This window comes from Fundulus heteroclitus, chromosome 22 (assembly GCF_011125445.2).
Source record: "Fundulus heteroclitus isolate FHET01 chromosome 22, MU-UCD_Fhet_4.1, whole genome shotgun sequence".
Classification (NCBI taxonomy): Eukaryota; Metazoa; Chordata; class Actinopteri; order Cyprinodontiformes; family Fundulidae; genus Fundulus; species Fundulus heteroclitus.
The window spans coordinates 15557786-15571199 of NC_046382.1; the positions used below are offsets into that span (position 1 = coordinate 15557786).

Sequence of the window (13414 nt, forward strand, 5' to 3'; positions counted from 1 at the left end):
TGCCATATTCCGTTCTAGTCAATGGATTTTCAACGACGCTGTCTTCTCCAAAATTGCTTCTTATCCGCTTTTTAGAGGAGAAGTTTCCAGAATCCCTGTCGATAAATTAAAGACATCTACATCTCAGCTTGTTATCTGGGGTTTACTCCCCAGAGAGGGACACAGCCAGGGCAACCTTTGGGATGACAAAATGGTGTTGATTTGCCTGAAGAGGAGTAGAAACTGTTCATTAGACCTAATAGTATGTTGGTTAATGTTTCCAAGAACTTAATGAACCAAGAATTAAAAAAATTCACTGAATTCATGCTTTTTTTCTCGAAAAAAAAAAAACATGTCAAACGTGCCTTTTGACCTTTATTATCAACAATATGATATATATATATATTTATCTTTATTTCAGATCATGTAAGGATCCAAAAAATAATTCGAGTAGAATGTATTTTAGTTTTCCGACAACATATTTACTGTTGCTAGTTTTAACTAGTAAAAATATATTTTATTTATTTTGAACAGAGTGCCCCTTTTTCTACAGAATATTATATGCTTACAAACTTAACCTTAACTATTTAAAGTAAATTAAGGGATTAATATTTAGTCCACAAGTGGAAAAAGACAGAATATTTATTATGGAACATTTGCTGAGAGTTTTGTGGCAAGAAAAAAAAAAGTGGAATACCTTCCAGTTTCTATAATTAATTATTATCTCTTCAGTCACATTTTTTATATGAACTGGGGCTCTTTTAATATAGGCGACATGGCTCTCTGCCTAGGGCACCATTGTGTCAGGGGGCGGCAGGAGGGATTTTGGGTACAAAAAAAAAAAAGAACAGCTGCATCCCAAAGTCAGTGAGGACTGTGACAAAACAGTCATGCAACACAGTCGGCTAATAACGCTAAAATTAGAACAAAATTCCAATTTGCTGCAAAACCTCAGAGCTATTTTATTGTTTTTTAAGAACTCTGGACTGCATTTGTTCATCTCTAGTTCAAACTATAAAACGTTACATATCAGTAAAGGTTTGCTCTTCACAAAACAGCAATTCGTTTAAAAAAGTTAGAGATGTATTAAAACTTTTTGCTACTTCTGGAGAAAAAAAAAATCAACAGAAGCCTTTATTATGTTTTTTTTGGCATGTTAGACTGAGTCCAGCATGAAATCCACAATATAGAGTAGTTCTTCTATGTTTATTATAGAGTTTTGTGACTCTACGCTCTTTCAGGAGGAGTGAATGCTGCTTGTCAAGACTTGATGCAACCTGCTGGGTTTCCTTAGATAGGAAACTTATTTGTTCAGACAAATGGTTTCCTTATATAGGACATTTTTGACCAATCTGTATAATCTGACCCAATCTGTATAATATGATTGAACTTGATTTTGTAAAGTGCCTTGAGATGACATGTTTCATGATTTGGCGCTATATAAATAAAATTGAATTGAATTGAATTGAATTTGACCAATCTGTGTAATCTGATTGAATTTGACTTTGGCAAAAAAGATGAGATGACATGTGGTATATAAATATATAAAATTGAATCGAATATTTGAAAGCTAGCTATGATTTAGGGAAATTATTAAGACAAGAGAACTGAAAATTGAAAATAAATAAAACACACACAAATATATATATATATATATATATATATATTTATGTTTTATATATGTGTGTTGGAGGGGGGCTTGCCATGGCCCGGGGCAGCATTCATGCAAGGACCACCTCTGCTTGCAGCTGTCTTTTAAAGACTCTTACTAAGTTGCCAAAGGAATACGCCAAGGAGGATTTCTACTCTAAGTAAGATAATAACTGCTTACAACCTCTTAGCAGAACCTCGCTTAAAAAAACACTGACCTATCCCTTTAATGTGTGGGCAGAGTGCGAGTATACGCATGCTGCAAACCCCAGTCCATTCAAGTTTACAACACACAGCGGCTGGAAATCCCCACCTCATGACAAGAACTTCCTGGTTACTGCCTAATGGAGGCGCTTCTCTTTCCTTTTTTTTATTATTAACAACACAAGACTGGGTCGGTCTTGGGAAAACAAAAGGTAAAACATTTGAGTTGTAAAATCCTTTTTAGTAATCCTAATAATATGCCCTTTTAAATTTGCAGGGAGAGGGAGAGGGAGGGGGGGAGTAAAATAAATCCACCCCCCCTTTGCCATGGGATTACAGTAGCTCGGTTGTTTTTCTTAGGGTCGACCCACCTCATTCATTGCACAGCAGTTGTAGTAGCAGCTCATTGCGTAGAGGCGCTGTGCATTGAGAAAAACAAGCCGCAGAGAGAGAGAGAGAGAGAGAGAGAGAGAGAGAGAGAGAAAGAGAGAGAGAAAAAAGCGCTTTACAGCAATTTAGGACAAAGCAAACCCCACATCTCCTTTTTTTTATTTTTGAGGGGGGGTTGGGGTATTTTTTTAAACATCAAAAAAACTAGATCAGGGTAGATTTGTTTTAAATTAATATAACAATGATTGCAATAATACTTATCAGTCAAAGGCGGTGAGGTTTCAACTATTTTTATTATTATTATTATTATTATTTGGCAGGCGCTTAAGTGGTTAAATGAAAAAATATATATATAAATATATATATATATATATAAAGTGACAGAGGCTGCAGTGAAGTGGGGGAGAGGTGGGGTTGGGGGTCTGTCGAAGAAATCAAGTCAATAGAAACTGGAAGCAGGCGTTTAGCCGTGGTGACGTCGCTGCTGCGCACTGAGCCAGTAGTAGAGAGTCAGCGGAGGTAGATAGAGGAGCGCCGGAGTAAAGTACGCACCGACATGAACTTCTCCCTCTAAAACTTCAGCCTTGTTGCTCTAAAAGCCGCAAGAGGACCAGCTTCTTCTTCTTCTTTTTTTCTTCTTATATATCTTCTGTTTTGGGCTTATTTGTTGCTGTTTTTTTTCTCTTAACGGGGAGCTCAGAGGAGAGAGGCACGCTAAATTGTTTTTTTTTTTTTTTTTTTTTTTTTTTGTTGGTGGTGTGTGTGCGTGTTCCGGGGGGCAGCAGAGGTTTTTTTTTTTATTATTCCTGTTTCTCTGTCGGGAGTGCGTCGACGACGAGCAGCAGCAGCAGCCATGTCGTCCGCGGCGGTCGCTGCTTCTTCCAGGAGGCAGTCGTGTTATTTATGCGACCTGCCCCGCATGCCCTGGGCCATGATCTGGGATTTTACCGAGCCCGTGTGCAGGGGATGCGTCAACTACGAGGGAGCCGACCGCATCGAGTTCGTCATCGAGACGGCCCGCCAGCTGAAGCGGGCGCACGGCTTCCAGGAGGGGCGGTCCCCGGGGCCGGGGAAGTCGCAGCTCTCCGGGAAGGAGATCCAGGCGATCAGCCACCACGCGGCCGGAGACCCCGGCTCGCGGCCGCCGCAGCCCCTGGACCGCTACCCGCTCTCCTCCGACCGTCCGCCCAGGCTGGGGCCAGAGTACCAGCCGGGGCGGCAGGCGAACGGCATCCCCGTCCCCAATGGATTTCCCAAACCCGACGAGCCGCCGGAGCTGAACCGCCAGAGCCCCAACCCGCGCAGGAATAACGCGGTGCCGCCGAACCTCGTGCCGCTGGTGAACGGGGGCATGCCCCCCGTGCACGTCGTCAACGGCAGGCCGGCGCAGATGGGGCTCGGCGCGGCGCTGGCGGGCGGCAGCCCCGCCGACCTGGGCAAGAGACCCGCGTCGGTGTCCAGCAGCGAGCAGCAGCAGCAGCAGCAGCAGCACGACCGCGACGGCAAGGAGAAGCACCGGCCCGACAGCCTGACGCCGGAGATCTCCGACGGCCACAAGAACCGCGAGTCGGACTGGACCAAGGCGAAGACGGTGCGGGACCTGATGGCGCAGCACCCCTTCGACAGCCGCTTCAAGAAGGAGCATGCGGCCATGCAACAAAGGGTGATGGGCTACGAGGCCAGCCCGTCCGTGTCCAAGTCAGGTAAAGCCTGTCTAAGCTGGGTGTTGGGGGGGTCTGGGGGTTGCCTGTGGTGCAATGGTAGGGTGCAGCAGATGTGTCTTTTTCTGAACTGTGCATCTCACCTGTTCTCTCTCCCACCTGCAGACAGAGGGAAGCACCCCCGCATGAAGAGAAAAGCCTCCCCGGAGCCAGAGGGCGAGGGCACGGCCGCCAAGCTCAACGGCGAGGGGCAACAGTGGCTCCCGCCGCCCGCCGAGGGGCTCAAGATGCCCCCGGTGCCCCCGCCGGGGTTCTCGTCTCCCCCCTCCACCATATCCCCCCACCCTCGCAACACCCCGCCCGAGGCCCAGAACGGCCAGTCCCCCATGGCGGCGCTCATCATGGCGGCGGACAACGCCGGCGGCAACAGCTCCCCCAAGGACGGCAACCAGGTGCACTCCACCACGCGGAGGAACAGCAGCAGCCCCCTGTCGCCGTCCTCCATGAGCCAGAGGAGGCTGACGCAGAGGGAGGCGGCGTCCGGAGCGGGCGCCCCGCAGGTGCAGAGCATGGACCAGGGTCACCCCCAGAGCATTCCGGACTCCTCGGTGCCCGGCAGCATACCGCTGTGCTGCACGCTGTGCCGCGAGCGCCTGGAGGACACGCACTTTGTCCAGTGCCCGTCCGTGCCCTCGCACAAGTTCTGCTTCCCGTGCTCGAGGGAAAGCATCAAGCAGCAGGGGGCCACGGGCGAAGTGTACTGTCCGAGCGGAGAGAAATGTCCCCTGGTGGGCTCCAACGTACCGTGGGCTTTCATGCAGGGGGAAATCGCCACCATCCTGGCGGGGGACGTCAAAGTAAAAAAGGAGAGGGACCCTTGATTTTGTCTGAACACTTCTTCTTCTGGGGGGGAGGGGGAGGTTGGAAAAAAAAATCTGAGTATAAATATATAAATATCACATACATACCATTCAAAACAAACTAACGGACTTGTACATATTGGACCCAAGGGAAGAGTATACTTCGTAAAAACATGGTTGTATAATTTTTGATTTTTTGAATACATTGTTGTTTCTATATTTTTTGAAGATAAAAGGTATGTAACTCATCATAATGAACTACGTTCCTCTCTGTTGATGTTTAACAAAAAAAAAAAAAATTTTCTCGATGTACTTCTAGGTCTGGTGGCAGTTCCTGTTTAAACGTAGAATGTGACTAATGCTACTCTACGAGCACTTGGCAAAACTTAAAAAAAAAAAAAACCTAAAAAAAAAAAAAATGCTTTTAGCTGTACTTGTATGCACTTGTTTTAAAAAAGGAAGAAAAAAAAAAAAGAAAAAAATTGCCAAATACAATTTCTGATCTTGTATGAACTGATTGTCTGAGCTTGCTTCATTTGCGGTTATACACACCGGGCTGTGGACAGAGAGAGGAGACGGAGGAGGGAGGAGGAGGAGGAGGTTGGGTGGAGGGAGCGGGAGCGGGAGGGGGAGGGGGGGTGTTGGGACTCTCGGGGTCTGACGTGCAGGCTTGTTGTGGCGGCTCAGGAGGCTCGACTTACGCTGCACTATATAAGTAGGCGTCGTCGGCTGGATGACGGCTCCTCTGCACACGCTGCTGCTCCCCCCCCCCCCATTGCTCTTTATTTTGTTTTATTTTATTTACGTTTTTGTCTGATTGCAGAGCAAAGAACTCTGGGGGTGGGGGGGGGTTGGTGCCGAGTCATGTTCAGCCAGCTGGGATGTGTCGAGTCAGTAATGAGAACGCCGCCAACATGGCAGCACAACTCTGTTGAGCGCCAATTCTGGACTGAGAGACTTTTGTACGTTTTAAGAAAACACACAAAGCCTCTGCCTTTTTTTGGGGAGTGGTGTTTATTTTTTTAATTTATTTGATTATTATTTTTACTTTAATGCAGAGCAACACATTTAAATAGTTTAACCCACCAAAAAGGACAAAGCTGCCCCTTTATTGGAACTGGTGTGGTGTAGATTTGCAACACGGTTTATTATTTATTTGGTGCGTTGTGCAGCTGTGACTTACACTACCGCTGGTAATGTTGCAACGTGGTGCCACACTCTAGGAAAGGCTTCCCCCTTTTCTTTTTTTTTTCTTTTTTTGTTTTGTTTTGCACGTAAACAATGAGCTGCTACCGCCTTGTAGGCAAGCCCAGCTCCAAATCTCTCCAAACGGCCAACAGGACCGCTGCGGCTTCCCGGGTCACTCCTGGTCTGAATCCAGAACCGTCTCTACAAGCGACGGCGGACATGCTGGGTGACAAAATGGAGCCCCCCCTGCCCCCCCCCCCTTCTCCTTTGGTCCGGGGAAGAGAAGCAGTCTTAGACAATGCGATTGTGTGTGCAGCCCAATGCTGAAACCACGTAGCCTGATATCCTGCAGGACTTTGAGAAGAAGTAATTATCACGACATGTAATCTGCTTCTTCCTTCTGTTTAGCCAAGCAGTCCCCTGATTCTGCAGGACTAACATGCACCCGCAGTGACCTCTGTTCTTTTGGGAGGGGGGGTGTCCTTAAATCCGTGGAGACGTACGGACGGACGTGCCGGCCCCCGGAGGCTCCGCTGTCACGGTGACCCGTTAAATTCACGGCCCGGGCTGAAAACGGCCTCTGCGCCTCCCACCGTTCAGCCAACTTAGCAACTATTGTCCTCCTTAACTAGGCAGGAGTGAACCGGCTGCCACGGACGCAGAAGCGACTCGTAACGGCGTACCAGGAACCCTTCCTTGTCTTATTTCCCTTAGCTGGCTTTTTTTCAAGGCGGCTGTTTATTTACGCGTCTCTTTTCCGTTTCTGCGGAAAGCTATCTTATCGGCTGGACTTTAAAACCAGGAACACAACCCACTTTTGATAAGGGTGACACTTAAACCGTGCCGATCTGCAACGCGACACCCTCCCCCTGTTGTCACTGATTTTTTTTTTTTTAAACTAGCTCAAACTCTGACCTACCTGTTTTGTCATTACATTGCGCCGGCGGGCCAAAGAGGAACACAAAGGAGACGCGGCAGGTGTGTTTATAACCTGGCTTAGAGTGTGACACAGCGAGATACGGGAGGCCGTTGCTGCCCGTAAAAAAAAAAAAAAAGACTGACGTCAGCGGGGCGAATACCTGTTTGCACAGCGGTGATTAAAATAGCCCCGTGCTGTATCTAATACAGTAACAACGTGTCCCTGGAAGGAGTGCTGTCGTAACACAAAGCTCCTGGGTTGCGTAGCTACCGGTGCACAACAGACGCTTCTCCTGCACAGTGCTTTTATGCAGGAAGGAGATATTCAGGAGATGTTCCAGTAAATACCCAGAGATTAAGGAAACTGACTTTTTGTCAGAGCTGCTGCTCAAAGAAGCAAACTTTTACATGCTTCTGCCCCTTTAAGTCAGGTTATTTGATTTTTCCAAACAACTACTTACTATTAAAAACAACAACAAAAAAAACATCCAAAGAGCTTTTATGTGTTGCATAAATCTTTGTGTTTGTGAGCAGGCAAAATGTTGGTGTGCAGAGTTACGCAAACAAGTCAAAACCAAAAAAAAATCTATATGATGTGATCTAACCGCTTCCGTGTGCGACAGAGTTAGCAACGATGATCCATAACGCTGCGAAATAATTCGCCCTGTTAGCCATTGCAGTTTTAATAATCTCAAACTTGTGCTCGATAGATGGATTCAAGCAAACACGCGTGGGAGTAAAGTCCAGCTAAAGGGAGTCATTCTGATGTTTTGAGGACGTTGGTTTCCGCACAGCGACTCTGTGTTGTTGCTTTTTGCGGCAAGAGATATTTAAGATAAGATAAGATAAGATAGGCTTTATTGATCTCACATTGGAGAAATTCACATGTCACATCGGCTCAGTAGTCAGTAATCATAGGAAGAAGGTGTCAAGTAGGACGAGGTGCATCATATACAGTATATACAGTGTATCCTCGTTTTTTCTCGTATTTCCGAAATATCCGAATCTTTTCGTTAGCGAGCGACAAAAAAAAAAAGGTGCATGGTGTGTCTTTCAGCCAGCTGACCTGCAGGATGCAGCAACAGGGAGGGATGTTTACCACACCGACATCACAGCCGGAGAAAACCCCGGGTGTTTCCCTGGGATCTGATTAAAAGGGACTTTAAACGTCTGGAAGAATGGCATCTGGAAATTTTACGGACTTTTAAAGCTGTAACCGTCGAAACATCCTGGCATACCTCGATGTTGGTAACCCTGCACACATGTCGTGGCGACGCTCGTCGTTCGTCTGGTGCTTTTCTTCGCTCCAGCTCTTTCTGCGGCCTCTCATTAAAAGGATTTTAAACCACAGAGACAAGACGCTGGAACCGTTTAGACGTCTCGGTACGGCCGAAACGACCGACGCCTGCTTGTGAGAGCTCCTCGGCGTGCTGTGCATCACCTGCCTCACTCCAGAGCGACCGGACGCTCTGCCACCATGTCTGGTATCGTGTTAAAAAGGACACAAATAATAATAATAATAAAAAAAGAGGATTCCAAGCCACTTTGAAACTGTTTAAAACCTTTGGTGTAAATCGACGTCGCTAACCTGTGCGGTCACTCGTGATGTGCTTCGCCTTTCATCTTGCATTTTCTCCGGCACTTCCTCCGCTGTCTGATTTGAAAGGATTTCAAAACGCGGAAGCCGTATGATGGAGCATTTCAGAGGTTTTATAACAGTAAGTGTTTAAAATCTTGCTCTGTCTTGATCCTGTTAACCAGATAGTGGTTATTTGTGACTTACATCGCTCTGCGTGGCCTTTTCCCAGGATCTCCAACCATTTCTGCCCTTTCTCTCTTATCTTACGGACTCAAAACCGTACACACCGTATGACAGACACCTGTATCTGGTCTATAACCCCAAAAATGTACATCCTTTGCCTAATTTGGCCCCCAGTAACCCTATATATGCGAGAGGTCCTACCCACTTCCGGCACTTTCCAAGGTACCTCGATAAAATCGCTTGGAATTACCGGAAACTTGCGACAGGAGAAAACTAAACTTTTGCCCCGAACAACCCGGAGAAGCGTTTTAATGTGCAGCGGAAGACGTTTTCCAAAGTTTTAATTTGGACTCCCTGGTTTTCTGACGCCCCCGCAGACCGCAGGCGTTCTTTATCCAGCTGCTGCAACACAAACCCCAACAAATCAATGGTCGTAAAACAAAAAAACAAAAGAAATCCCTCTTGGACTGACAGATTCTCCTGACATAATGTGGTTAATCAGGCTAAGTTAAAGGGGGAACAACTGATAGCTGACGACAGAGCCTCTCCTAGTAACGGTCAACTGTGCTCGTGGGCTCTTTCACAAACATATTGGTGCTGCGATCGCATCTCAGAGGTCATAATTGTTGTCAGGACAACACTGGGTACGGTTGTTGCTCTGGATAACATGCGCCTCGGTCTTTCCTACGGCTCTAGGTGCAGAGAAAAGGACAGGAAATGGTGTCTGCAAACACCACACTGCAAAAAGGGAACTAAAAGTAAGTGAAATTTTCTTGAAATCAGTGTATTTTTCCATGGTTTGAGCAGGTGAATAAGACTCTTTGCCAATGAAATAAGATTTTTGCACTTAAAATAGGAACAATTCATCTCCATCATCTTGTTTCAAGTGCAGGATGTCTAATTATCTTATTTTAGGGGTAAAAATACTCATTCCATTGGCAGATAATCTTATTTACCTGCTCAAATCAAGGGAAAATATACTAATCTCAAGAAATTCTTACTTTTAGTTCCCTTTTTGCAGTGCAACCGTGTTTACGCTTATTGTTAAAAAAAAAAAGCAGCCAACCGTGACAGTGATGCTGACAAGCTCCTTCGCTGAAACAAAGAATACCACAACATTTTAATCCTTGCGTTGCATTTGAACGTGGCCTATAGTCTGTAGGTGGGCGGAGGGGAACATGGAGCACTCAGTGCAGCCAGCTGTTTCACTAATGAATCTATGTTTAGCACCGTAAATCAAAAGGCCCGCTCTGCTGCAGTAATCCCCCCCCCCCCTCGCCTTAAAGCCAGCAGATACGGGGACGCGCCAAAAGGAGTATCTGGTCCACATCTCTCCCCTCCCAGTTTGACTGATCCCGCCCGGTTAATTTTAGAGCCGTCCGGGGGCAAGGTCACAGCGAATGTTTGTGTCGAGGGCATGCTCAGATCTTTTTTTTTTTTCTTTCTTTCTTCATCAATCAAAGCTCGACTGTGGAGCTGAGGGTAACGACGGCTTCTCTACTTCGCCGAGACTGCAGCTCCAACCGGCAATTAGGAGGAGCAGGCCTTAAATCCGCAGGATGTGTAAAATTTCCCCTCGGATTCTTGGCTCGGTCCGTAAAGGAAGGGAGACGAGAGTGGTGGGGGAGGGAGGGCGTTTACATTCGGCTGGATGTTTACCACCAAGGCCTGCAGAGTTAAGATGATTACAGTGCCGAGTGCCAAATGTGTTTTCAGCTCCGAAACTTTTGTGCCGTTTTAAAACCGTTTTCCATTTAAAGCGGTGGACGCAAACAAAAACGGCGCCCTGTTTTTCCCCCCTGTGCCTTTTTGTACACACCGACGTGGCATTTTGAGATTCCTAATATTTCATTTTTATTCCTTATGATCTAAGTTGTGTGTCTGCCACCGCCCCCCTCCCTCCCTCCATCTCCATCTCTCTCTCTCTCTCTTTGACTGGTGGTTACACTCAGCCTCGCTGTGTTGCCTGTATTCCCTTCTTTCTGCTGCGAATCAAGTCTGTGAAATGGAAATCAGGATTGAGTCTCCCCCTCTTTCCAGACATCAGAACGAGCCTTTGCCTCCGATGTTTTTCTCAGATCTTGGAGTGCTGCCAAATCTTATAAGTGGAGCAGAGAGAGAGAGAGAGAGAGAGTGTAGAGGAGGCGTAGGACAAAAAAAAAGATGAAAGGAAAGAGGATGACAAATGAACGAGGGAGAGAGAGGCAGTGAGCTAGATGAGGACAATGCATGGGACTGATCCAAAGCTATTGGACCTTTTTTCTTCGCGTTATAGCCGAGCCCAGCACAATCCCCACTTCTTTTTTTTTTTTTTTGTTTCTGCTGAGCAACCACTCCTTGCTTCTGGCTCAAGATCAGCTGATAAGATGGCATCGCTGCGTCTGTGCCAAACACGAAATAGAAAGCAACAGCGAGCAGCAATGCAGGAAAAAAAACGTGGTGCGCATACTCGTTTTTAAATAAATGTCTCTGCTGCTGCTGCTGCTGCAGCGTAGTAAGAGTTATGTTACCACTTCCAGCTAAAGTTAGACGGGGCTGTCAGAGTGAGATGTGCTAAAAGGCGAGCTCGCAAGCAGCCAGCACGGATTTGATCCTGCAAGCGGTGCATATTCCTTAAGACAGGGTCAGACCCACTGAAAAACACTGTTAAAGTCACACTGATTGAGCGTTTGGCTCAGACACGCACGGTCCTCCCCCATGAAGATGCTGAATGAGCCATCGGCCGAACTGTCAGCTATTTTGCTTATTTTCCTTTTAATGTGTCATGTTGGGAAAGGCATGGGCGCCTGTCCCCGCTCCCCTCTGAGATGATTGTTTAGTCAGCTGAGAGTCTGGATTCTAAGAGATGAGATGTCCTGCGAGGGCCATCTGTGCGTCGCCTTTGGAGCCGAATAATAGCTCAGAGCCGGAGTGTGCTTGTGTACACAATAACAAGATTAAGCAGATCATTTCAAACAGACTTGGACAGAAACCAAGGTGAAAACGAGGTAGGACTGTTTGCGGGGGACGTCCTTCAGCTGAACATACGAACATATGAATACAAGCTTTTGCATCTGGGGGCGTCTCTGGAGATTTTATTTTTTTGCTTTTCCATACATGATCACACCCTTAAACACCAGATGAGATACTGACGTCAACGTTTTTCACAGTCATTGAATTGAAAAACAAAAAAATCGCCACAAGAAATATCCAAAGTACTTTTTTTTTTTCGTGCTATGCAAATTTGCTACTCACGAGTGCGAGCCTGACAAACTTAAACAAGATTTGTAATTGATTTTCTTTATTTAAAAACACAAAAGCAATAATCATTCATACCACGGCTAAAATCACGTCACGTATTGATTGTTACAGTCATAACGTTACACAACATTAGTTTATATCTTAATTTTGAAACAGATGTAGGTAAATATTTTAAAAAGCCCACTAAATTTAGTGTTTTTAATTGGTGCCGCTTCCTTATTAGATCTTTTAGTTTCCACACAATAACTGTGTTTTGCAAGCAAAAATATCGAGTAAAGTTAGGGGAAAGCTGGCTTTCACCTAGCAGAAAGGCAGTCGGCAGCAACAGGTGGAGGAGGGGCAGTGCTGCGTTGCTCCATGTTCCAGCCGGAGGAAAATAACAGCCCACTTTTCGAATCCAGCAACTTTTCTGGCCTCTTCTGGAAAAGAAATCAAACCGTAGAAACAGTAGAGTGGAAAATGTGGCGTAGCACAGCACATGGCAACAGGTGTGGGAGGGGCATCTCTGCACTACTTTATGTTCTGTATAGCTGGGGAAAATCCGGGTCAATCTGGCGCTTATTCTAGCCCTTCCTAAAAAGCACAATAAACCAAAGCAACTGTTTAATGGAAAATATTCGATTACTTTTTAAAGGTCGCTATACTTGGATAGATATCGAATAGTGACTCAGCACGTTTTTATAATTCTACGTTCTGCCACTCCTGGTGCCTCCAAACTAGGACTTTGGTGACCAGAAATATCTCTAAGTAGCCCAGGTTTTCTTTCCTATCAGCGTAGGAGACGTATTTAGCGGCCTAACTTGGGCCAGCCGACTCGCAGTAACAGGCGGGGGAGGGGCAGCACCGCGTTAATCGTTGCTAATTAAAGCCAAGAAAACTCGGGTTACTCCCTGCGCTCGCTCTGACATCTTTACACCGTTGGAGCGATGTAACGTAAACTCTTGGATGACCTCAGCCGACCCGGCGCCTGTTCTGGACACGTCCTGCACGTTGCTTTTAAAAGGAACGAGCTCGGGTATTTTTTATTTTATTTTTTTTCCCCCCAGTGTCCTGTCTAGCAATGTGGCAATAGGAATCGATGTCTCAATGCCAGATAGAGCTCCACAGATTTTGCTTTTACAAGTGGAGCAAACAGCTTTCGCCATAGTGCTCCACTTGATTTATGCTCGTAAATAGCTTTATTGTGATTCCTGCAGGGAGAATTTCAAATGATATGGACATTACAATGGGAGAGTAAAGGAAGAACAAGAAGTGAGAGAGAAACAAAACAAAACAAAACAAAAAAAAAGAGTAGAGGTGAAAGAAAGAAGAGATAAAAGTGAGAGAATGATAAAACGTTCTCCGTCTGCTCCATCACCTGGAAAGAGAGATGCAAAAAGAACAGCACAACCAACAGACATAAAGCAACAGATACAATCGAATAACACCTAGATGCCATTGCTAAATCATATATATTATTATGTAAGCTGACATGTGTAATGTGATACCTGAAAAAAGAAAGTGAGAGAACATAAATAAATAAATAAATTATAAGCTTACTGTATATAAGTGAACATTTAATA

At 45.8% G+C, this 13414-nt stretch overlaps 1 protein-coding gene across 1 annotated transcript; it reads left to right on the top strand.

Moving 5' to 3' along the window:
• Positions 1-2646: 2646 nt before the first annotated feature.
• irf2bp2a (interferon regulatory factor 2 binding protein 2a) lies at positions 2647-5257 on the top strand. Its single transcript, XM_012853557.3, has 2 exons — positions 2647-3926; positions 4050-5257. The coding sequence occupies exons 1-2, from the start codon at positions 3077-3079 to the stop codon at positions 4763-4765; spliced, it is 1566 nt and encodes a 521-aa protein (XP_012709011.2). The 5' UTR covers positions 2647-3076; the 3' UTR covers positions 4766-5257.
• The last annotated feature ends 8157 nt before the right edge of the window (positions 5258-13414 follow it).

What these genes read in the sequence shown, in the direction of transcription:
- irf2bp2a (XM_012853557.3), top strand. Translation starts at nt 3,077, where the DNA reads ATGTCGTCCGCGGCGGTCGCTGCTTCTTCCAGGAGGCAGTCGTGTTAT. An exon ending in CCCGTCCGTGTCCAAGTCAG is followed by an intron (nt 3,927 to 4,049) that starts GTAAAGCCTGTC and finishes TCCCACCTGCAG; the next exon opens with ACAGAGGGAAGCACCCCCGC.